The sequence below is a fragment of the Equus przewalskii genome, chromosome 6 (assembly GCF_037783145.1).
Source record: "Equus przewalskii isolate Varuska chromosome 6, EquPr2, whole genome shotgun sequence".
Lineage (NCBI taxonomy): Eukaryota > Metazoa > Chordata > Mammalia > Perissodactyla > Equidae > Equus > Equus przewalskii.
The window spans coordinates 71,730,083-71,754,475 of NC_091836.1; the positions used below are offsets into that span (position 1 = coordinate 71,730,083).

Genomic DNA, 24,393 nt, shown 5'->3' on the forward strand with positions numbered 1-24,393 from the left:
AAGTTTTCTCTCTCTAGCTGCCAAGTCACTTTGCTCTCCTGCTTCTGAGATTCTCCTTCCTACTGGGCCTTTCCGATCAAACAGCATGAGGTTTAGGTTCACACTAGATCTCACACTTCCTAAATCCACAAAAAAGTGAAACTCACTCTACTCATACGAGCACTATAAAGTCACTGTGCAATCACTTGACAATAATATCTGTTGTGTTCAACATGGGTTTAGATACATTCATGAATGATCAAACCCAAACAAAGAAACAGATATGTCATTGACCTACAAACACCAAAATCATGGAAAGCATGTGCCAGGCATCTTGAAGGTAGCCAATAAATACTTGTTTGTTCATTCACTAATTCATGCATTCGATCGTAAGACAGGCATAAAACAAAGTCTCCTCCCTTATAAAACTTACCTTCTAAAGCAGAAGACAGATAATAAACGTAAATAAGCATATATTCATATATATAAAATAATTTCTGGTAGCAGGGTTATAAAGAAAAAAAAAGCAGGCTAAGAGAAGAATGAAAAAGGAGGCTACACATAGACACTCTGGTTTCCCCAAAAGGTTTCCAACACGACAAGAACACGCTGGGCAAAATGGAGAGTGAAACTTAGGCCACGTAGTATCTCTTATTTCCTTGGGTTTTATCTCATTCCCACTTTTTACCCCAAGAAATGGCTTCAGGGAAACAACTACCTTTCTCAGTGAAGAGAAAAACAGCTGGAGGTCCTAATCTGGTGTAGCTATTTACTTGCTATATGTCAATGAATAGGGCATGCCTCTCTATGCCTCAGTTTCCCCATATATAAAATGAGGGGACTGGCTTAGGTGATTTTCAAGGTCCCTTAAAGCTAAAATGCTGTAATAATTCAGATCAAATCTGACTAACTCCAAAGCTTTGGAGTCAGCTATAATATTCTGGCTTTCCAAACTGCCACGGTTTCCTTAGTTACCACAGAAGTAGAAGCAAAATGCCTCCAGTGTGGCGAGGTGTGATATAACAGGAGGCTATCAAATTAAATCAATGAAAATTTACCAAGTGACTACCATATGCATGCATCAGGAATACCCATCACTCAGGAGATGGCCTCTCGCCCGGGCTTCAAGTAGCTGCTAATTGCAAAGGGGTCCTAAACTGTGGAAGATGTGCCCATCCACCAGAGCAACTGGCATTTCAGAGGTCTCAGCTGATCCTTCCAAGTTAGAGACTGATCAACCATGTAGCTAGAGACTTCACTTTTTACCAAACATTAGAGATGTATAAGTCCAACCTTTGCTCTTGAGGCATTCACAGTCCAGAGGGTAGGGGGAGGCAGATTATTAAACACAATATGATAAGGATAACCAATGACATAAACAAAATGCTGCGTAAGCCCAGAGAAAGGAGAGATTAGCTAGCTCCTGAACCTGCTATGAATACAGCACAACAACCAGGCTGGCTGCCTCTATCTTGTCGGGACAGGTACTGTGGTCTGTTGGGTGATTAGGATAACAAGTGAAGTCAAAGGTTCACAGGCTACCCATACTTGTAGCTCCCCATTCTCCTCCCATTCACATTCTTCTCCAACTCCCTAGAGCCTTGCCAAGAATTTAAAGCCAATAAATCAAAGTGGAACTACCTCACTTTTCAGATCTCATAAATCAGCTGGGGATCCTGCAGACATTAGATATGCTTAGCCAAACTGTAAGGCCTAATGTGGACGGCACACTCTGGACGGTGAAGCGAAAGTAGATGCTGGTTGTAAGAATTGCTGCCACTGCTGTCTGCCCTCCACCCCCACCCCTCCTGCCATCACCAGAAAGCACATCCTCCAGGCCAGCTGAGTTGGAAAGCTTTTTTAATGAAACTTTTCAAATATATACAAAAGTAAAAGGAATAGTTTAATGACCTCTCTTCCACTGAACAATTATCAAATTTGGGGGCACTTAACTTTTGCTTCTTTGGTTCTTCAATTCCTATCCCAACAAATTCATGTTTCTCAGACTGGCTTCCTCCATACCTGGCCATCCTCTCTCACTCTTTCCTACATGCACTCCATCCTTAAAGACCCAACCCAGATGTCACCTCCTCCGGAAACTCTTCCAGAACCGAACTATCCTTTCTATGATTTCCTAAAGCCTTTACCATCTGGACTATTCGTGTGCTGATCACATCTACCCACCTATAAAATCTCCCTTGAATTTTTCATTGCCACACCTCCTCAGTTCAGACTTTTATCTTTGCTCTCTTCTAGACTCCTGCAGTGACCTCCAAGGTGATCTCCCTGACTCTCATCTTGCCAGAACAGATTCATAACATAGGAGCAGCCACAGTGATCTTTATCAGACAGACATCTGACCACATCGGCACCCTAATTTGACAAACTTTGAGAACTTTCTATTGCCTTCGGATTAAAGTCCAAACTCCTTTGTTTGATATACAAGGTACTTCATAATCTGCTCGAACCAGCTACTTATCTCACCATTCTCCACCAAATGGCTTTTACTGCAGCCACAAGGAACCACCTACCACTCTAAAATGCTTTTCCCTTTTATCCCTCGGTGCTTTGGCTGCTGCTGCCTTCTCTCCCTAGAATTCTTTCCTCACCTTCACAGTCTAGTTCTTTTTTCACTCTTGAAGATGCAGCTCAAATAACACCCACTTTATGAGACACTCTCCAACTTTATTCATTCACACATCCATTCAACAACTGTTAACTGATCCTATGTTAAGCTTTAGACTGGGGATACAACAATAAATAAATAACAGCTCTCACTCCCAAGGAGCTTACAGTCTATTAGATCTCCTCAAGTGGAGTAATTCCTTTCCTCCTCTATTCTCCCATAGAAATTTGCACTTTGCACATGTCTCCGTCACATTTATTACTTTTTATACTTGTTTCTGAGTCTGTTTCTATCACCAGACTCTAATCATCTTGAAGCCAAGGATCTTTTCTTTTTCTTAAAGCTTTGTTGAAGTAGAGCATCCATTTTAGGTGGGTAATTCACTGATTGTTTGCATATTTACAGAGTTGTGCAACTATTTTAAGTCATTTTTATCACTTAAAAAGAAACCCCATGCTCATTTGCCAACTCCCCATTCCTAGACCTAGGCAACCAGCAATCTACTTTACATCTCTGTAGATTTGCCTTTTCTAGACCTTTCATATAAATGAAGTCATACAACATGGGGTCTTTTTTGACTGGCTTTTCACATAACATAATGTTTTTCAAGGAATATCCATGTTATAGCATGTATCAGTAGTTCATCCCTTTTTCTTGCCTAATAATATTCCACTATATGGATATACATTTTATTTATCCATTTATCAGTTGATAGACATTTGGGTTGTTTCTACTTTTTGGCTATTATGAATATTGCTATGAATATTTATGTATAAGATTTTGTGTGGACATACGTTTTTATTTCTTGAGTATATACCTAGGGGAGGAATCACTGGGTTGTCACACAGCAACTCTATGCTTAACCTTTTGAGGAACTGCCAGACTGTTTTCCACAACAGTTGCACCATTTTACATTTCTGATAGCAGTGTATGAGGGTTCCAATTTCTCCACATCCTCAACACTTGTTATTGTGTCTTTTTTATTATAGCATCATAGTGGGTATGAAGTGGTATCACTGTGGTTTTGATTTGCACTTCTCTGATGGCTAATTATGTTGAACATCTTTTCACGTGTTTATTGGCCATTTGTACATTTTCTCTGGAGAAAAGTCTATTCAGATTGTCCTTTTTTTTTTTTAAGATTTTTTTATTTTTTTCCTTTTTTCTCCCCAAAGCCCCCCGGTACATAGTTGTATGTTCTTCGTTGTGGGTCCTTCTAGTTGTGGCATGTGGGACGCTGCCTCAGCATGGTTTGATGAGCAGTGCCATGTCCACGCCCAGGATTCGAACCAACGAAACACTGGGCCACCTCCAGCGGAGCATGTGAACTTAACCACTTGGCCACGGGGCCAGCCCCCAGATTGTCCATTTTTTATTGGGTTAACTTTTTCTTGTTGAGTTGTAAGAGTTCTTTATATATTCTGAATATAAAGTCCCTCATCATCAGACACATGATTTGCAAATATTTTCTCCCATTTAGCAATCCTACTGGGTGTAAAGTGGTCTGAGGATCATTTATATCTTATTCATCTTTGTGTTTCAAAGAACTAGCAGGTAATCTGACACATTGTATGTGTTCAATAAATGTCAGATTGATGTTACATAATGTTAACTGCTTTTTTTGAGGAAGATCGGCCCTGAGCTAACATCTGCTGCCAATCCTCCTCTTTTTGCTGAGGAAGACTGGCCCTGAGCTAACATCCGTGCCCATCTTCCTCTACTTTATATGTGGGACGCCTACCATAGCATGGCTTGATGAGCGGTGTCATGTCCGTACCCAGGATCCGAACCAGCGGACCCCAGGCCGCCGAAGCGGAATGTGCGCACTTAATCGCTGTGCCACCGCGACAGCCCCTTGTTAACTGTTCTGAAGATGAGGATAATGCCTTAATGTTCAGCATCCCCCTCACACTTCACACCTAGACACAAAGCACGTGCTCTGGAAATACACAGAGACTGCGTAATTCTCTCCTGAACAAACGGTGTGGATGATGCTGCCAAAAAATCCAGAGGAACCGGGAAAGCCATCTGAAACCAACAGAACTTACTTTATATTGGCTACTACCAGATACCCCTGAGACAGCTGCTGCTCTCTGAGAAGAAGTATAATCTGTGTAAGTCATTCCTTCAGTGGCCCACACTCAGAGGTAGCTATCAAAATGCCCCATCACTTAGAAAACTGGCCCCCTCCCTCCATTCCTTTAGCCAGTGAGAGATATCAAGCACATGACAGAATCACAAGCTACGGTCATCCACTTCGGCTCTGCTCAAAGTGCCCTTTCTTCTCCTTAAGGAACTCAGAACTTGATCCAAAGAGAAGAGAAAGGTTGGCATCAGGACCACATCAGAGACATAGAGCTGACAAAGGTCCTCCATCCTTTGTGTCTACTAAGTTAGAAAGTAGCTCTTTCTCATAAGAGAAATAGTAACATGAAACCTTACATGATCATTAATAGCCAGCAGTAAATACTTTCCAAACTTAACACAGCATACAACTAGGACTGAAGGAAGCTTCGAGGAGGAAAGAAACTAAAGAACGTGGCTGGTTGTACCAAAAGGCAGAGGTCAGTACGGCAGGAGATGTCTCTTCCACCTCTTCCTTCCTTTCTATTACTCAAGCTACAAACTCAATTCAGGCCCTTCAACCTCACGCCCTTCTTGCCAGTCACTATTTTTCCCAAGTTCAAAATCTTCTGATGTCTCAATGCTGCCTATAAGAAAAATAAAGAACTCCACAGTAGGCTACACGATGCCCTCCATGAGAGCATTGAAAGTGAGCTCCTGTGACCGCACAAGGCCACGATCTGACCCCAGTCTGCCTTTCCAGTTTTACCTTCCTCTGCTCCCCCAATCCTCTGGCACTTAACATATGCTCCCCTACTATGTATAACACACCAGAAAATAGATGCACTTTGGAATTAGATAAATCTGGAAGCCACACCTGCCTGGATTAAAGCAAGTCTTCCCTGCCTCTTTAATTTCTTCTCCATTTCTGTCCCCAGTGATCTTCTAAAATGCAAATCTGATCCATGTCATTCACCTAAGTGCTTAAAACTCTCCCATAGCTAATCATCCACTACACATAAAAACCCAAACTCCTTAGCACAGTATATAAGGCTTTATGTGATCTCACACCTGCCTCCCTCCCTAGTCTCCCTACTTTCTCATTACTCCCCACTTCTACTCTGATGCTCCATAATACTAAACCACATACACTTCCCCGACAGTGCCATTCTCTCTCTCACCTCCCACCTTGCACATGTTGCTCCCCCTGCCTAGAGGGCCCTTCCCTTCTTTTTTTAGCTGGTTAATTTCCAGTCATCTTTCAGACCAGCTAAAGTGCCACTTCTGGGGAGCCTTTCCTGATCCCCTGCCCACCATTTTCTGTGCTCCCAGGGATCTCTGTGCTTTTGTATTACAGCATTTGTCACATCTGTTTATCTGACTAACTCTTCCACTAGACTATGAGAAGCCTGAGAGCAGGCCCATTTCTTTGTTATTCTTCACATCTAAAACAGTGCCTGGTAAATGCTCAGTGTATGGTTGATGAATGGATAAATAAACAAACAGGATTCTCCCAGCATACGCATGAGGCTGGCATAACAAATAACTTCATTATTCTTTATGCTGACTACATTGCAACCCAGGTGACTTACAGACTTGCCTTAGGTAACAACTGTGTCATAGAGCTAGGATAAAAAGCCAGATCTTCAGAGTCCCAGACCAATGTCCAGACCTCTCCCCTGAGCTCTAAGTTCTTATTTCCAACTGTCTAATTAACACTACCACTTAGATGTTTCATTGCCATCTCAAACTTAACACAGCCAAATAGAATTTTTCACATTTCCTCCCTCCCCCCAAAAAATTTCTCCCCTGGTCATTTTTGTTCAGTTCACGGTACCTTCACATTACCATCAACCATGGTGTTGTCAATTATTCAAGTCAAAGCAAAACTAATCCAAAAGCTGAAAGTCAAGCTTCATTATTTTCTTTCCCTTACATCCCATATCCAATCCACCAGCAAGTCCTGTAGCCTCCACTCCAAAACATATTCTAAACTCATCCACTTTTCTCCATCATCTCTGCTACTCGCCCACCCCTCACAACTCTAACACTATCACTTCTTACCTGGACTACTGTAATAGTCTCCTAACTGCTCTCCTTGAACGCCCGCCTACAATCCATTCTCCTCAAAGCAGAAAAAAAGACTGTAAAAATGCAAATCAGCACGGGGCCAGCCCGGTGGCGCAGCGGTTAAGTTCGCACGTTTCGCTTCTCGCTTCTCGGCGGCCCGGGGCTCGCTGGTTCGGATCCCGGGTGCGGACATGGCACTGCTTGGCAGCCATGCTGTGGTAGGTGTCCCACGTATAAACTAGAGGAAGATGGGCACGGATGTTAGCTCAGAGCCAGGCTTCCTCAGCAAAAAGAGGAGGACTGGCAGTAGTTAGCTGAGGGCTAATCTTCCTCAAAAAAAAAAAAAACAAACAAAAAAAATGCAAATCAGCTCACCTGACTCTCATTTTTAAAACCATCCAAAATCTTTTCATTGTACTCTCAATAAAATTCAACATATTTAGCAGCATCTACAAGGCCTTACAGATCTGACTGTGCCAAACTCCTTGACCTCAGATGGTACTATTTTTCCCTTGCTCACTATGATTCAGTCACACTGGCCTTCTTTTTGTTTCCAAGACACGCCTAACTCATTCCCACCAATATGTACTTGCTTCTCCCTCCTCTTGACACGTCTGCTTCCAAACCTTCAAATTGCTAGGTCTTCTTCATTCAGGTCTTGATTCAAATATCACCTCCTCAGAGGCTTTCCCTAACCCCTCTATTTAAAGTAGCACCTCTCCTCCAGTCATTCTCTACCACATCACCCCACTTTCCTCAGAGCATGTACCACCATTTGGAGTTACCTTAATCATTACTTGTCATCTGTGTGCCCCAATTAGAAAGTAAACTTCACAAGAGCAAAAACCTTGATTGTCTCCTTCATTGCTGAATTTCTGGGACCTAGAAAAATGCCTGACATATTGAAGTCACAAGTATTTGAAGAAGAATGAATAAACAATACAGATTACATACTTAATAAATGCTTGATGAATGTGTGAGTGAGTGAATTAGGGAGAGGAATGGAAAGGGGCAAAAACATAACTGGAAGCACTGCTATTTAATATTTTTATAGCTGCTCACTTTTCTCCATCCTCACTGCCTTTGCTCATGCTCGGATCTTCATCATCTCACTCTTAGACAACCACAGTATTCCCAACTAACTTCTTCTCTTTCCCCAACTTGATCCTTCCAAAAATAACTCATACTTCTACCAGACTTGATCATTCTTAGACACAGATCTGAATATGTTACAAGCCCAAGCTTCTTAGCATGTTGTTAAAAAGGCCTCTCCAACCTTATCATTCATTGCTATCCCCTACATTTAACCTACACTCCAATTCTTACAGTTCCCAGAATATTCTATGCTGTTTAATGCCTCCAAGCCTTTGCATATCTTTTCATTTTGCTGGACCACTCTTCCTACCTCACAAACTTTTACTATCTAGTGAACTCAAACAATCTTCAAGAACCAATTCAAGCATCTTCTCAGTTTTTAATGACTCTCTCAAGCAGTTAATCACCCCTCCTTTGCATCACCGCAGTACATAACACACACACTATCCTTCAGCTATTTGTTTCCATGTCTATCTTCCCCTACATGACTATTAGGCCCCTGAGAGCAGGATCCATGTCTTCATCTTTGTGTCTGCAGCACAGTATATGGCACATATAAGCACTCAATAATTGATGACTGAAGGAATGAATAAACATATCTTAACCCCTCAGCCTGGCATTCAGTCAACCTCACGTTGGCCCCCACCTATGTTTCCAGATATAGCACTTAAGCCTCTGACCTGCGGATCCCCAAATACATCCTTCTTTCTCACATTTACTTGGGGCCTTTATTCCTTATGCTCTCTCCATTAAGCCCAGCTCAGATGGCTCCTTCTCCATGAAGTCTTTCCTAACCATACCAAGGAAAAGGGATTTACTTCCCCAATAGTACCTTGTTTTTTCTACTGATAAGGTATTTACTACTACTTATTTTATGATTACAGCCATTACCTTCCCAACCAGACTACATGTCCTGTTTTTCTAACTGAACTGTAAGCTCTCTGAAGGCGAGAAACATGATTTAGTATCTTTTCTCTAAACCCAAGCGCTTAACACAGTGCCTTGCACAAAGCAAGCAGTTATCAATAAATGTTTTATTAGTAGAGAACAGTATGCTTAAGAAATTAGAGATTTCATGCCTCCATTCCTTCACATATACGCTTTTTACCTTGGCCTAAACTGGCCTCCTATCCACGTGGTCAACTTTTACCCCTCCATTAAGAATCCAGCCAACGTCATATCCTCTCTGAAGTCTTCCCTAACTCTCCCAAACACACTTAAGCACTCCTCCTTTCATGTACCTCTGGTACCTTGTACGTACCTCTATTCATCACACTATACTGTCATTATCACTTGACGGGTCCCCCTCCCCATCAGACCATGAACTCTTGTGCAGCAGAAATAGTCTCTTTATCCATTTATGAATTCCCAAGACCAAATAAAGTATCTGGCATAATTAAATACTCAATAAATACATGGTGAATTTTGAAAACAGTGAATCCATGCTATAGAGTACACCAGCAATAAAGATCGTGGAGTCAAATGACCAGGTTCAAATCCCAAGTCCACTTATAAGCTAAGCAACCTTGAATAAACTACTCCACTGTGCCTCAGTTTTTCTCATCCAGAAAATGAAGATAATAATAGTATTAAAATACAATTAAAAGAGCTAATGCATGTAAAATCCTTAGCATAGTGCCTGGAACGTAGTATGCACTTAAAAAGTTATTGTTATCATTAGAATAGAAGGAGAAAAGACTGTTTCTGCAGTGTGCTAAATGGCAGACTCAGAAGAGGTTAGGCTCAATCGTATAAGCAATGGGGAGTAAAATGTCACTGGAGGCCTCTTCAGTAACAGTATGCATTCAGTTATTGAGAACACCCTACAGGGAAGGGGGAAGGACGGGGGGGGGGGGGGGGGCGGCGTGGAGACGACACAAACCTTGGCAGGGCTCATGCTCTCTGCCTCTAGCTCTCTGCTTCTCCCTTCCCTAGTCTCTTCCTAGTTGCTCATAGCCAAAAGCCCCGTGGCCATAACTCAGCATCCCCTTGGGAAAGCTGCACTTTAGAGAGAACTAATGAGTTTATGTTTACCTACAGATTTTCCTCTGAGGAGCAAAGAGATAATAAATGACTCCAAAAAGGGAAAGCACAAAGAAATAAAATGGAGATAAGAATGACAGCAGATGGATTATCTTGGGTTGGCTTTCATGGAGTAAGCTTTGAGGCCAAATAGCTTCAGGTGACCAAGCCTATACTCCCCAGAGGCATTCTCTAGAAGCGCATGCACCTCCATGGGTCCAAGATGCAAAGAAGCAGGATCTGGGAAAAGGTACACGGAAGACTAAAAGTTGAAGCCACAGAAATAAGAATTCTAGCCTAATTTGAAGAATATTGCAACAGAGGTATTCAAAGAGGGACTAGGCTGACCACAGAATGATAAGCTCCCTATCATTAGAGGGGTTTATACATAGACTGGGTGGTCACTTGCTGGGGATGTTCAACCTGGGTGGATGGACTAGATTTAAGATTCAAGTTTAATAAACATTGAGTATTTACCCTATGCTAGCTAGCCCCTGTGAGAGATTAGGTATTGGGAACACTGGGATAAAAAAACGATGTGTTTCTGTCCCCTCAAGGAGTTCTCTGTCCAGTAGGGGAGACAAACAATACACATGGTAAGTGCTGACAGAAATCTCTACAGGGTACCATGAGGGCAGAAAGCAGGTCCTCAGAGTCTGTGCCTAGGACTCACTGGTAACAAGCAATATGGCATTAATTCAAAATGGAAATGCTTCATAAGCAGTTTATAAGCAAACACTGTCAGGCGCTGTATGTTATTGCCAGAAGAGCAAATGTGTTTGTTAACCACTGCACCTTACTCAATACTTCCTTAACCTTGAGCAGAATCCTATTCTACAAGCATTCTCATTTATTCAATAAATATATTGATGTCTGCTATGTGCCCAGCACTGGGCAAAGCACTGAGGAATGTACAGAAAAGAGAAAGATGGTCCCTGCACTCAAGGAGTTAAAACATTCCCCTTCATCTTTTCTTCTCTCTCCTACCCGCTCTTTATTGACCAGATGACACCTTAAATTCCTTCTGCAAGTACACGAGTCATTAAGTCATAAGGTTAATCAAAAAGTGACTTGCAAAAAGCAAGAATGAGCTGGGGATGGGAGGTGTTTTAATGCGAAACCAGATGGGAAAGACTGTCTGCCAGAGCAGGAAACTCCGACTGCATGAAACGTCAAAGGTTACCAAATTGGACGTTATGTGTAGGCCTTTTTGTCTACAATTCCTCTATCATAATTTTCTTCTTCTCTCATGCCAATATTATTAGCACAGATTATTAACAATAATTATACCAACATTCATTCACTCACTAGTATTTACCGAGTACCTGATAAGAAGTGTAGGAAACACAAGGCAGAGTAAAACACTGGAATTGAGGACCTTCAAAGCTGCAAGAGACCTCTAAAAGGTCATCCAGTCAACATCTATCATTTCACAGATGAAGAACTGAGGTACAGAGAGGTTGCAATCTTTCATGAGTTCTTCACACATTTATTGACTCATATTCTATGCCAGGCCCCAGGGATATAAGATGGATAAGCCTTTCAAGGAGAATTCAGTCTCGTAGGAGAGACAGACAAATAGCATGATCCCAATCAAATCACCTCTGTAAACGAAGCCACACACTTACATAGTAGAAATGTCCAGAATAGGACAGTACTGGGAGTGTATAGTACTCATACTGCACAGAGGCGTTAAGAGCACAGGTGCTGGAGTCATCTTGGATCTGAACCCCAGCCTCTATCACTTACCCTCCTGCTTGACATTGGGCAAGTTACTTAAATTTTCTACGCCTCAGTATCCACATCTGTGGAATGGGGATAACCATAACAGTATCTACCTTGTAAGGCTGTGGTATTAAATTAGATAATGCATATAAAACACTCAGCACAGGACCTGGCACAGAGTAAGTACTCTATATTATTTCACCTTTAGCACTCTCCCTCAACACTCTCCAGCTGAGCCCTGGCCTCAGAATCCTTCTCAACACAGACTTCTAAGCATCTATTTACATTTGGCTGTCTCTGAGATAAAACAAATCTGCTATTTCTAGTCTAGAACCTAGGTTTATTCTTTACCACTCTAGTTTTTTCCCCACTACACTATGCTACTACTCATTTTACATGCCTTAAAAAAAAACAAAGACAAAAGGTCAGATATCCAAGATTAAACTTTAGTCACACAAGCCTCAATCCCTTAGTAAGATCTTGGCTTTGACCAAGAATCCCTAGAGAAGAAAACCCCTGGAAACAAGGAACGTTTATCAAATGTCTACAGGGAGAGACCCACAGGAGGAAAAACAACAAAACAAAACAGTGATTACTACTCTGAAGAGGCAAGGGATGAGAACTTCTACAGCCTGCCTGCTGGGGTTTTACCAATCTAGCTGGGAAGAGGAGCTATGACATGGATTGCCATTTCCTCCTTGATGTACCCACTGCACCTACTCCAGTATCACAGCACCTGTGACATATTTTTGTATTTATTTATCAGTCTTTTTCTACCCATGCTAGGCTGTGAACTCCTTTAAGGCAATTATCACACCTGATCCATCCTGGTATTATCAGGCACAGCACAATGCCCTGCATGCAGAAGGTGCTTCAGAGAAGTTTGATGAATTGACAAATGAACACAGAGAGAACCATACAAGGCAGGGAAAGAAGATATCAGCATAGATCAGAATAGTTCTAGGGACCGGCCCCATGGCTGAGTGGTTAAGTTCACGCGCTCCGCTGCGGCGGCCCAGGGTTCAGATCCTGGGTGCAGACATGGCATCACTCATCAGGCCACGTTGAGGCAGCGTCCCACATGCCACAACTAGAAGGACCTGCAACTAAGATATACAACTATCTACTGGGGGGATTTGGGGAGCTGAAGCAGGGAAAAAAAAAAAGATTGTCAACAGTTGTTAGCTCAGGTGCCAATCTTTAAAAAAAAAAAAATAGTTCTAGAAGCCAAGAGAGCTTTGGACTAGAACTTTAAAGTACAGGTAGGATTTGGAAAGGTACAGAGGGAAAGGAAAGGTATTCTAGGCAGACAGGACAGCACCAACAAAGACCTGGCAGTAATCAGAAACACAGTGCACAGCATGTTAGAGCCAGAAAGAGCTTTAGACATGATTTAGTCCAATAGTTCAGTTCTCATATGATGTTGTAAGTATTCAATAAAAAAGCATGTCCTACTAAGCAGAGGAGCTGGCATATCACATTCACTAAATGGTAGCCATTATTACTGCTACTCAAAAGTAATAATTATCAAACACTTATTAGGTGCCTTCTGTACACCAGGCACCATGCTGAGCGAAGGGATTACGACGATGAGCAAGACAGACAAACTCTGCTCTCTCATGTACTAACAGTCTAGTGGGGAAGACACACAGAATAATGCTGGGTAGGGCAAGGCTAAGGGAAGTACAGGAGGTTGGAGGAACATAAAGTAGGGTCACGCAATCAGTGGGCAGTAAGAGAAAACTCCTTGATTTTCAAAGTGTGGCTTGAGACGACCAGGGTGTTCTGAGTTCCTGTAAGGACCAACCACAAGGCTTAGACGTGAGATTTTGTTTGAATAAAGAATTGTGTGACTAAATAAAGGTTTAAAAACCACCAATAGTCCAATCTCCTCTTTTAATAAGAATAAAAACAGGGCCCAGAAGAGAGAATTTACTCACTTAAGGCAATAATACCTCAGGTTAGTTGTAGGCTGGGATACTTGCTTTGAACTTGAGCTGGAAACTACTCACCGATCTGCATGATATTACATCATTTTGGCAGATAAACAAGTGCTGAGAGTAGACACATCCAGCATTTACAGGCACTGGCCAGGCAGGCTGGCTGGCCCTCACTGGGTGTTGAAGTGCTTTTCTACCTTAGGTCCCAAGCCAGCTCTCTGTGCCAAAACAATGCCTCCAATTCCTCTCAGGGGTTGGCCAGCTACCCCCTTGAGGAGGAACTCACCAGCTCCAGGAAGAGGTCTGCTTCTGGGCCTCCTAGCTGGCACCCATGCTTTATCCTACTAATATCCTCAAGCAGCTGTGCTTTTCCAAGTTGAGAGAAAGAAGTGAGCTTAGCCAGTCATCACAGCCTGTTTAATACCTAGCCTGAGCTGGCTAGACCATCTCTCACCTCCCTAACTACCACTGAGCTGACTGCTCCTCATGACCAGGGGTTCAGCAGAATCAAGTTATCAGTAAATTAAAAGACCTGTATAGAAAAACCAATATTCCTTTAGTTAACCCCTACTTTGAACCTCTCAGGAATGAAATGCTGCTTCATGTTTTGGAGATGAGACTTTTGTGTATAAAGAAAGGGGTAGTTTACTTTGGTAAGAGGAGTCTGCAGTTTAGGTCTTTTAACAAAGGAAAAACAAACACTTTGGCATCTAGAAAAATGGGTTTAAATCTTAGTAATACGACTTGGTAGTTACCAGCCCCTTGGCATGCATGTCTCAAATACTCTGAACCTCAACTTCCTCTATCACAAACAGAGAATATTAATAAAACTTACCGCACAAATGTGAGACTCAAAAGGCTATTTGGAATCACAGTCACTTATCAAATGTACTGTATCAATTTTCACATACAAGATAATTAAGACCATACAGTTTTAAATTACCTACCCCCAAGGCACAAATAATGGAGTGAGAAATGGAACCAAGGTACTCAGTATAGCGCAGGCTAAGTTCAGTACAGCACAGGCAGACCTGGGTTGGAATCTGCAGTTCCCCACTCACAAACTGTGGAATCCTAGGAAAAGTTACTTAACCTCTCTAGCCTCAGTCTCATTTATAACATGCAGTTAACACCATTTAACTCATAGGGCTGCCGTTAGTAATAAATGAGATAATGTAGGGAAAGGGCTTTAAAAAGCAGCTGGTTCATGGTAAGGGCTCAACAAACAGTAGCCTTTTCTACTGGTAGCTCTTTCCTAAGCCTCCTTCTCTATCCACCTCTCCAAAACAGCAGAAGCAGTTAGTAAAGCCTAAAAGACCTCAACTACTAGAGAAAGCAATAATGAAAAAGACAAAAGAAGAGGAAAGCAACATGAATGAACTGATGGCTGCTATTCCTGGCTGCTTATCATACTAATGGAATCTGATATTGGAAACATACATACAATATTCTGAAGAACAAACCACAGCATGCACAATCTTTCCAAAGAAGTGGCAAAGACACCAAGTGCATCCGAGCTAGGCTATCCACGACCCTTTCAGAACCTGGGCTCCACAGCAGAGTCTACCAAGCAGAAAGTGCTACAGGAAGGCAACTGTGATGCCACATGTAAACCACTGCTTCTTTGTAAACCCAACCTTTAATTGTTCAGCTCAAATCCATCTCTATCATAAAGACTTCATTGACTCCCCCTAGCAGACTCAAGTGCTTGTCTTTTGTGCCCCACTGAATTTGTCAACACACTTCCATTACAGCAATTATCTAGTATTGTAATGGGCCATCTGCATATCTTTTCACTATACTCTAAGTTGGTAGAGATTCTGTCTTACTCATTTTTCAATTCCCAGTGCATAACACACAATAGACCCCCATAATTACCAATTAAAAGATGGATTTCACCTTCTCTTTCACTAGTTAAGGCTGCTAAGGAACAGCTGGGGAGACATTAGCAGGAAACCCACACACACATTAAGGTCTGTCAGACTAGACTCCTGGTTTTTTGGGGTTTGTTTGTTTTTGGAGGTTGAAGGGATGACTGACTGTTCCAGCTTCACAGAGTTACTTTCTTTCTTTTTTTTTTTTTTGAGGAAGATTAGCCCTGAGCTAACATCTGCTGCCAATCCTCCTGTTTTTGCTGAGGAAGACTGGCCCTGAGCTAACGTCCATGCCCATCTTCCTCTACTTTATATGTGGGACACCTGCCACAGCATGGCTTGCCAAGCGGTGCCATGTCCACACCCAGGATCCAAACTGGCAAACCCTGGGCCGCCGAAGCGGAACGTGTGCACTTAACCACTGCGCCACCGGGCCGGCCCCTCAGAATTACTTTCTTAAACACACAAAGAAAAGGACAGAACCAGTCCACAGAGAGTTTGCAGACAACAGATTATATTCTTTCTCAGTAAATGAAACAAGTAACAAAAGTTTCTGGGATGAATGTTAGTGGTTACACATAAAGTTGACCTCTAGACACGACACTCTGGAAGTGTATTATGCTACTGGAAGCTTTTAAATTCTTAAAACAATAAGGGAAGAAAAGCTAAGAGGCAAAAATCAAAAATGTTTTATATCAAAACTTTAAGTTCTTTTCTCCTCTTCCAAAACTTTTGCTTTTTATCTCAGTGAACCCTAACATATGTAACTGAAATCAGGCTTCCTCAAAGGAGAGCCTATGACTAACAAACCATATGTAATAACTTCAATACAGTAGTTACCTTTTTCAAGGCGCTCTCAAATATATCCCAGTGAACCACAGCCAACTGTAATCACAGAAACTTAAAGCTGGAAGGGGCCTTGGAGCCCCTTCACAACCATCCCACCTCACCAACAGTGGTATCCAAACACCTGTAGTTTCTAGTGAGTAGGCGGTATGGGGCTAAAATGCTTCTTTGAAAATCCCCCCTTGCTCTGACCACCTGTTAGTTTCTCAGTCTCCTCCCTGCACCTGAATGATCCCAATCAGATAAATCAAATCCTCCAAGTCATCCCACCACCCAGCAATAGTCTTTGCTTCTCAAATCTACTTCTACTCCCTTTCTCTGAGCCTCAGCCCCAATCCTCCCTACCCACCCTACCCACAGCTAGGGCCTCTAAGATTCTGATCCCACTGGTTCCAACGTGACAATCAATCTCCCTCCTCCTATTCCTCCTGGCTGTCCGTATGCTGTCATGTGCAAGCCCACAAGCACCCCCAGCTATGAATGTACCTGTGGCCTCAGAATCTTTCCCCGTCGTTGTCTCACCTTCTCTCTCAGCGCTGTCCCTTCACTCCCCTCAAACTCAACGTCTCTTTCCTCCTAGTGATTCCTTCAAGAACCACTGGTAATTGAATACACCAGTTGCTAAATGGCTATTAGATAGGTAAAGGGAACATACAGCCTCAAGGAGCTCACCCTCAAAGATTCATAAGTCTAGAAGGAGAGAGTCATTTATCTTTCTAAGACTCAGCTCCTCTGAGAAGCCTTCCATACCCCACACTGAAATGGTCCCCTCGCCTCAGTGCCACCATTATACCTCTGATACAACGACTAGTCTTCTTGTGTGTCTCCCATCTCTAGACTGTGGGCTCTTCAAGGGGAGGGCCCCTGTGTCCTTAGCACTCGGCACAAAGGTGATAATGTTTGTTAAACGAGTGAATGGGTGAATTCCGGTATACAATCATTCATTCATCCATTCGTTCTTTCGTTCGCTGACAAAACTTTACTGAACACAGATTATGTACAAAGTTCTAGAATGTAAGGATAAATAATAACTCCTACATAAAAATAACTCAAAGCTCTAATACTAGGTTAGCACTCCCTCGGTCCGCGACCCCGACCCCAACGCCCCAACCCCACTCCAAACCTAGACCGAGTTCTTTCCCAGTTAAAGCCGGCCCTCCCTCGCAGAAGTCCACGCCCTCCAACTCAAGCTACCTCTCAGCCCTAGTCCTACCCTAGGACCCCCAGCTAATAATCTCAAAATTTTAACACCCTCAGCCCCCTGGCTTCTTTCCCTGTCCTCCATCTCCACCCTTGAGGTTACTGCAAATCTTCTACTCCCATGACCGCCTCGGAGTCCTGGAGTCCAGGGTCCTAAGGATTTCCCTCTCCGCGCACCCGCCCCCCAGTCGGCTCCTTTCCTCTGAGGATCCCGTCTCTCCGAGGACCCCCACCCCCGATACCTCCCCTGCCCTCCCTTCACTTTCAGGCTGAGCACCTCCTCTCCTCGACTCTCAACTCTTCTTACCTCATCCAGCTCCCGTTCGCCGGCAGCACCTCCTCCAACCTCCACCTCCACCACCGCCGCCATCTTCACAGCTCTCCCCCCCCTCCCCCAGACCCCGCGCGAGCCAGCTGCTTCCGCCGCTCAAGTCCTCCCAGCCAATTGGCTGCGCAGGCTCCGGCACGGGGGGCGGGGCACCAAGACAGGCGGAGACCTGACAGGAACTAAGAGACCATCTACCTGCTGCTCACTTAAAGGTCAAGGAGGGACAGTTCCCAAGCACTTCCAAGCTTCGACGGGGGAGGTTCTTGGGAAATGAGGAAGTGAGCTTGTATTATTTTCATTGCAAATATTTCACCAACTCTCTCCTTTAGAGAGCCCAAGGGAAGGGTCCCTAAGCCGTCAACTTTCGCGACGCTCCCTCACTCTGGGCTCCGAGGATTGAGGCGTGGAGGCTAAGGACTACATTTCCCAGAATGCATTCGATCTGACCTGGAAGTTTAAATTCCGTTCTCTCGACAGGAGATTGGGAGCGCGTGAAAATATACATAAAACACGCTAATGTATTTTGTGGGCTAGAGCACATGCCTTTTTGCCTCGGTAGGAGTCCTTTTTCAGAAACAGCGGCTTCATGAGACTCCAGAACGAGTTCCCGGGCTTCACAAGGCGGAAGAGTGGTGCTCCGGGTCAGAAGGCGGAGGTCAGAGGGCTGAATTGGCGGGAGAATGGGTTTGTGGTCCGCGATCTGAGGCAGCGGTGGCTCTTCAAGGTCCATTGTCCCGGGTGAGGGACGTTGGGGGTTGTTGATGGGGAGGTGAGTGGCCGAAAGGGAGAAGGGGTGGCCATCAAGGAAGTGGGTAGCACAGCGCGTTCCGAGGAGCCGTGAAAGTAGCCGCGCGGCTTAGGCTCCAGAGGCTGCGAGCTGAAAAGCCTTGCGGGACCTCCACGGCCCCCAAACGGCTTCTTAGGCTCTCTCGCCGCAGGATCCACTTCCCACATCTTCGTATTCTTTCCTACCCCACATCCTGCGTTCCCAGCTCCTACTTGTCTCCTAGGTATACATTTTATTCACTGTGCTGCACCCCAACTTACAGCTTCTTAACTCATTTTCAACACCCTGTTATTTGTACATCGAGATCCGACACCTTGCAAGCCTGTGGCCCCTGCTCACACGGCCCCCTGGGCGTGCCGGCTATATCTATCAGGTGAATAGGGCTGGGATGACCTGTGGGCTCACAGAGTACTAGAATGCCAGTCAACTTTTTTTCTTTTTTTCAATTTTTTTGGTGAGGAAGATTGGCCCTGAACTAATATCCAGGGCCAATCTTCCTCTTTTTGCTTGAGGAAGATTGTCGCGGAGCTAACATCCATGCCAGTCTTCCTCTATTTTGTATGTAGGATGCCACCACAGGTGGCTTGATGAACGGTGTGTAGGTCTGCATCCAGGATGCGAACCTGCAAACCCCCGGTTGAGGAAGCAGAACCGCTGGCCGCCAGCCGCTAATCAACTTTGTTTTGGGGCCAACAGAAAGTTACAGGGTAATATTTACATCTCTATAGGCATCTCGTTTACTTAAAATGGGAATTATCATGTGAAACTTAATAGAGAGAATATTAGAAACGCTGTATACCCATAACCCCAAATTGACTATTGATCTCATGATCTGTTTTCTTCACTTTTTAAAAAAATAAAATAGGGGCCAGCCCCATGGCTTAGTGGTTAAGTTCACACACTCTGCTTCGGCGGTCCAGGGTTTCGCTGGTTCGGATCTTGGGCCCAGACAGGGCACTGCTCATCAGGCCACACTGAGGCGGCGTCCCACATGCCACAACCAGAGGGACCTACAACTAGAATATACAACTATGTACGGGGGGATTTGAAGAGAAGAAAAACAACAAGAAAAGAATTTTTAAAAATGCCAACATTCAAAAAGAGAGATAAAATAATACAAATAAAAGTTGAACTTATCTGTGTGTCTCCTACTCTGAGACCCATTACCCTTTCTTCCTCCCCAGAAGCAATTATTATCATAATTGGCTGTGCATTCTCCCAGTCCATTGAAAAAAAATTGTGTATTCACAAGCAATGTAAGTATTGTACTATTTCATTTTGTTTTTTAATGAACGTGAGTTGTTTTCTATGTATCATTCTGTAACGTTCTTTCACTCTGTTATTTTTTTAGGGCCGTCCATATTTATGTATATTTACATCTAATTCGTTCCTTTTAACTATTATATAGTATTCCATTGTATGATATATAACGTTTCATTTATCCATTCTTCAACTAATGGACACTGGAGTTTTATGAATTTTGCTATTAGAAACCTTGTGTCTTTTTTTTTTTTTTAAGATTTTATTTTTTTTCTTTTTCTCCCCAAAGCCCCCCGGTACGTAGTTGTATATTCTTTGTTGTGGGTCCTTCTAGTTGTGGCATGTGGGCCACCGCCTCAGCGTGGTTTGATGAGCAGTGCCATGTCCACGCCCAGGATTCGAACCAACGAAACACTGGGCCGCCTGCAGCGGAGCACTGGAACTTAACCACTCAGCCACGGGGCCAGCCCCTAGAAACCTTGGTCTTATTGTGTACATGTGAGTCCCTCTAGAGGCGCACTGTTCAAACAAGTTAACTACTAGCCACATGTGGCTCTTCTTAAAATGTAGCTGGGCAGATTTAAGATGTGCTGGAAGTGTTTATGAGAGGGCCAATTTCCCCATATTATTGCCAATTCTGTATATTGTAGATTTCTAATTTTTTTCCAGTCTTAGAGGAAGAGGTATTTGCAATTTCCTTCTTACCAGCGGATATGAGGATTTTTTTTTATGGGTTTTTGGTCATTCAGATTTCATCTTATGTGAATTGTATGTTTATATCTTCTCTCCAGTTTTCTATTAGACTACTTGCCCTTTTCTTCCTGATTTGTAGTATTCAAAAATATATATTCTGAATACTATCCAAGTTTACATGTGTCTCAGATTTTTTTTTTCGGTCATTTGTACTTTAACCTTGTTTGTGTTACCTTAAAGTATTTTTCACGTTTCCATCTTTGATCCATTTGAGTATAATTTTTTAAATGTTATCAGATAGGGATCTGCTTTTATCTTTCTTCACATTGTGAACCAGTTTTCTGAAGACCATTTATTCATCTTTTTCTGAAAGAATCGTGATTCTGTTCTATCTTGCAATCAACAGGTTAATAGGTAAATGCTCATTTATATGAGTCTGTTTTTGGAATCTATATGCTCACTTCTATAGACAGTATGTTTTAATTACTGTGACTTTGTAATTTTTTTCAAAGGCATTGAACCCCACCTCTTTGATCTTTCTTTTCAGAATTATCTTATCAGTTTGTAGCCCCTTGTTGGTTGATGACTTTGTTATGTTGGCCAGAAACTTCTGCTGAAAATTCTGATCGGAATTTTATTTACTTGATAAACCACTCTTTTCAATGGCTATTTATTTATGCCTACTGTGCTTCTGCACCTCTCTAAGATGTGGGAGGTGATGAACATGACAAAAATCCATATGCTCAAAGAGCTCACTCCTTAGTAGGAAGACACACAGGGTAAACAAGCCACTGCCAAAAACAATAACAACAGCATATGCGAGATCAAGGAGGTGGGAAAGCCTTAAGCCTTGGATTAATCCTTGGAGAACTATAAGCAATTTGATAGATGGTGATCTTCATGAGAAAGATTGCGTATGTCTTATTCACCGTGTACCTACCAGACACTCCACAAAATATTACCTATATGAAATATCCGAGAGTGACACCTTCAGAGTCTCCAAGCGTAGAGTGTAGTTTTGGGGCTGAGTCCAACATCTGTATGTTAGTGATGAGAGATGGTGGAGTTTTCATATCAAATCACAAAGGTACACTGGGAGTTTCTCCAAAACAGACCATTTCTTATTTATTTTTGTATCTCCTATATCTAGCAGAGAGTAGGAGAAATTGTTAAATGTTTAGTGAGTTCCTGTGGTGGGAATAATTAGCTCTAATTAATCTGGAGGCTGAGAGAGGTGACTCAGGACTCATTCTGCATTCTTCTCTCCTTGAAGCTCTGGCACGAAATTAAACATGACCTGTGAGGAATGCTTGACCTTTAGCTGGCGCTCACTAAATGTTTTGTTACTGCTTTTGCAGCAGTCTGTCCCACTTTGAGCCCTCCACGACTCCTGGCCCTTTGGAGCTATATGTTTCTCTCTCTCACGCTGAGGATACAGAAATGAATCAGACGTGAAGCCTGTTCTCCAAGAGCTTACAATTGGTCAAGGGACATAAGACATATACCGATATAATTGTAATACAGAATTGAGAGAGTGGAGCTATCACCTTGAGCTGGTAGAGCAGAGCCGGGTGACATTTGAGCATCAAAGATGCATTAGGGGGCCGACCCTGTGGCCGAGTGGTTAAGTTCATACACTCCGCTTGGGCGGCCCGGGGTTTCACTGGTTCAGATCCTGGGCACAGACGTGGCACCACTCATCAAGCCATGCTGAGGTGGCATCCCACATATCACAACCAGAAGGACCTACAATGTGTGTATACAACCATGTACTGGAAGGCTTTGGGAAGAAGAAAAAAAGATTGGTAACAGATGTTAGCTCAGGTGCTGATCTTTTTTTTAAAAAAAAAAAAAGATGCATTAGATTTGACAAGTGGGAAAGGGAAAGAGCATTCCAAGCAGAGGCAACAGCATGAGTAAAGTCTTGGAAGTAGGAAAAAAATTAGGGGGTGGGAGGGAGGCAAGAAGATCATTATGGCCAAGAGTATATTGGAATCACGGATTCATTTTGAGGGGTCACATGGGTAAGAAGCATGAGTAAAAAGGGCAGGGTATAAATATTTGGAGAGGGATCCCACCTAAATACATTCAGACAACTTTAAAACACCTCTGGCCAAGGAATTGTTGAAGCTAGCCAATGGGTGCATGAGAGGTCATTATACTTATATGTATGTTTTTGCATATATTTAAAATTTTCCATAAAAAGTTCAGCAAAAGACAGAGTACAAATAGCCATGTGAACTTTTAAGATTAAATAAATAAACAAAACTGATAGTCAGGTAAAACACATCTTCTGATGAAGGGAATAGTAGGAGGTGAAGCAGGAAATGTAGAAATCTACATTGTGGATGCTTTGAGAGGCCAAGCTGAATTGATATTTACTAAGTACCTACCATGTAGGAAGACATTTTCATACATCAGCAAGCCTTGAAGATTTCTAATAGAGGAGTAACTTAATGATAGGCTAACTTAGGAAGATTCATTTTATGGAAAGGAAAAAAAAAACGAGACTTGTATCATATATTTAGTTGAACACTTGTTACACATCTTTACTATGTGCTAGGCTCTAAGGATATAAAGATAAATGATTTAAGGCACAATTCATGCCCTTGGGAGCTTACCTACGTATAATTCCAACAGTAACATATTGCTTATTATTTTGTACTTGCTGCTCTGTTGCCCTGTGGTTGCATTCCAGTTGTTTCATATTTGTTGGGATCTCATCAGCTGGTCCAGATCTGCTCCCTGCCGGCCACCCCCACCAAGGCCATCACGGTCATCAGAAACTCACGGACTGACTGCAGCAAATAACTCCTGTTACCAGAGAAACTGCCATGGCTAGTTTGTTTTTCTTTTGTTCTCTTCTTCAGAAGTACCATGATGATTCTTTCTCTTCTGGAAGCTGACGGGACCAAAACATAGGCAGTGCCAAGGTGGTGACAGAAGAAATCTCAGGAGAAAGCATTTTTGCCTTTACTTGGGACAGCCGCTGGGCCCTCCATGGCTCCTGTAAAGATTAGCCACGTGGTATCGTTTTCCTCTCAGGTATATTAATTGACAGTCATGATTTTTTCTTGGTGACTGAAGAGTGAAAAAAATAGGAGTCTTGGCTCCACTTTCAGGAAACTGTCAATTTAATAGAAGAGACATTGTTCCTTCTTTGGGAGTCGAGAGTCAAAGGGGGGAAACAGCTCTTGCCCTCAGGTTGTGCCCAGAGCAATGCTGGATGCATAAAAGAAGTATTCTCAGGAATTAAAAATAAAAAAGGAAGCAACCTCAGGATTTCACTCTTAGTTTGGAGGGTGCTGGCAAAGCTATAGGCCCAAAGGCTATACTAGGGTCCCCAGAAGGGCAATTTAGTCACTCTGTCATTGAGAACAGGCCAGGACACTCAAGGTCATTCCTGACCTGTGAGGATATCACCATCACCATCAAAGGTGATCTCGGCCTCCTCTCTAAAAGTCCACCTTCAGGAAACCCCGATTATCCCTTTTAGAGTCCCGGGCCCAGGACTCATGCAGTGTGGTGACCCTTAGGCTCTTCCCACCCTTTCCTCTGCTGTCATTTCTCTATCCGTTTACCCCTTCCCCCAACTCTTCCCCTTCTGTCAGCCTAGTCTTTCTCAAGGGGTGCCGTTGGCGTTTTGGGTGGGATAAGACTGTGTGTTATAGCAGTATCATTCCCACGGTGGGATATTTAGCATCCGTGGCCTCCAGACCCTAATGACAATAATGCTTCCTAGTCATTAGGACAGTCAAGAACATCCCACACATTTCAGACAGACCCTTAGAGAGTCTTTAGGAATTACTGTATCAACTCCTAAGTGAAATAAGATAAAAATTACCCTTATCCGGGGCTGGCCCCGTGGCCGAGCGGTTAAGTTC

At 43.0% G+C, this 24,393-nt stretch overlaps 2 protein-coding genes across 15 annotated transcripts in view; one reads left to right on the forward strand and one right to left on the reverse strand.

Annotated features, from left to right (window-relative positions):
* The window catches only part of RNF121 (ring finger protein 121), a 76,933-nt gene extending 59,096 nt beyond the window's left edge, over positions 1-17,837 (reverse strand). Inside the window, exon 1 of the mRNA XM_070626026.1 lies at positions 17,749-17,837. Within this exon, the coding sequence (XP_070482127.1) occupies positions 17,749-17,811 (63 nt within the window). The 5' untranslated portion in view covers positions 17,812-17,837. The remainder of the gene's footprint in view (positions 1-17,748) is intronic.
* XNDC1N (XRCC1 N-terminal domain containing 1, N-terminal like) overlaps positions 17,312-24,393 on the forward strand; it is a 39,460-nt gene continuing 32,378 nt past the window's right edge. The window contains exons 1-6 of one of the 14 annotated variants that reach the window (XM_070626019.1): positions 17,909-17,981; positions 18,329-18,424; positions 18,762-18,929; positions 19,123-19,263; positions 19,741-19,812; positions 23,380-23,554. In XM_070626019.1, the coding sequence (XP_070482120.1) occupies positions 23,510-23,554 (45 nt within the window). In that variant the 5' untranslated portion in view covers positions 17,909-17,981; positions 18,329-18,424; positions 18,762-18,929; ... (1 more) ...; positions 19,741-19,812; positions 23,380-23,509. Of the gene's footprint in view, positions 18,048-18,208; positions 18,539-18,761; positions 18,930-19,122; positions 19,264-19,740; positions 19,813-23,379; positions 23,555-24,393 lie in introns of those variants that run through there. The other 13 variants (XM_070626016.1, XM_070626017.1, XM_070626021.1 and 10 more) reach the window with 13 other exon arrangements.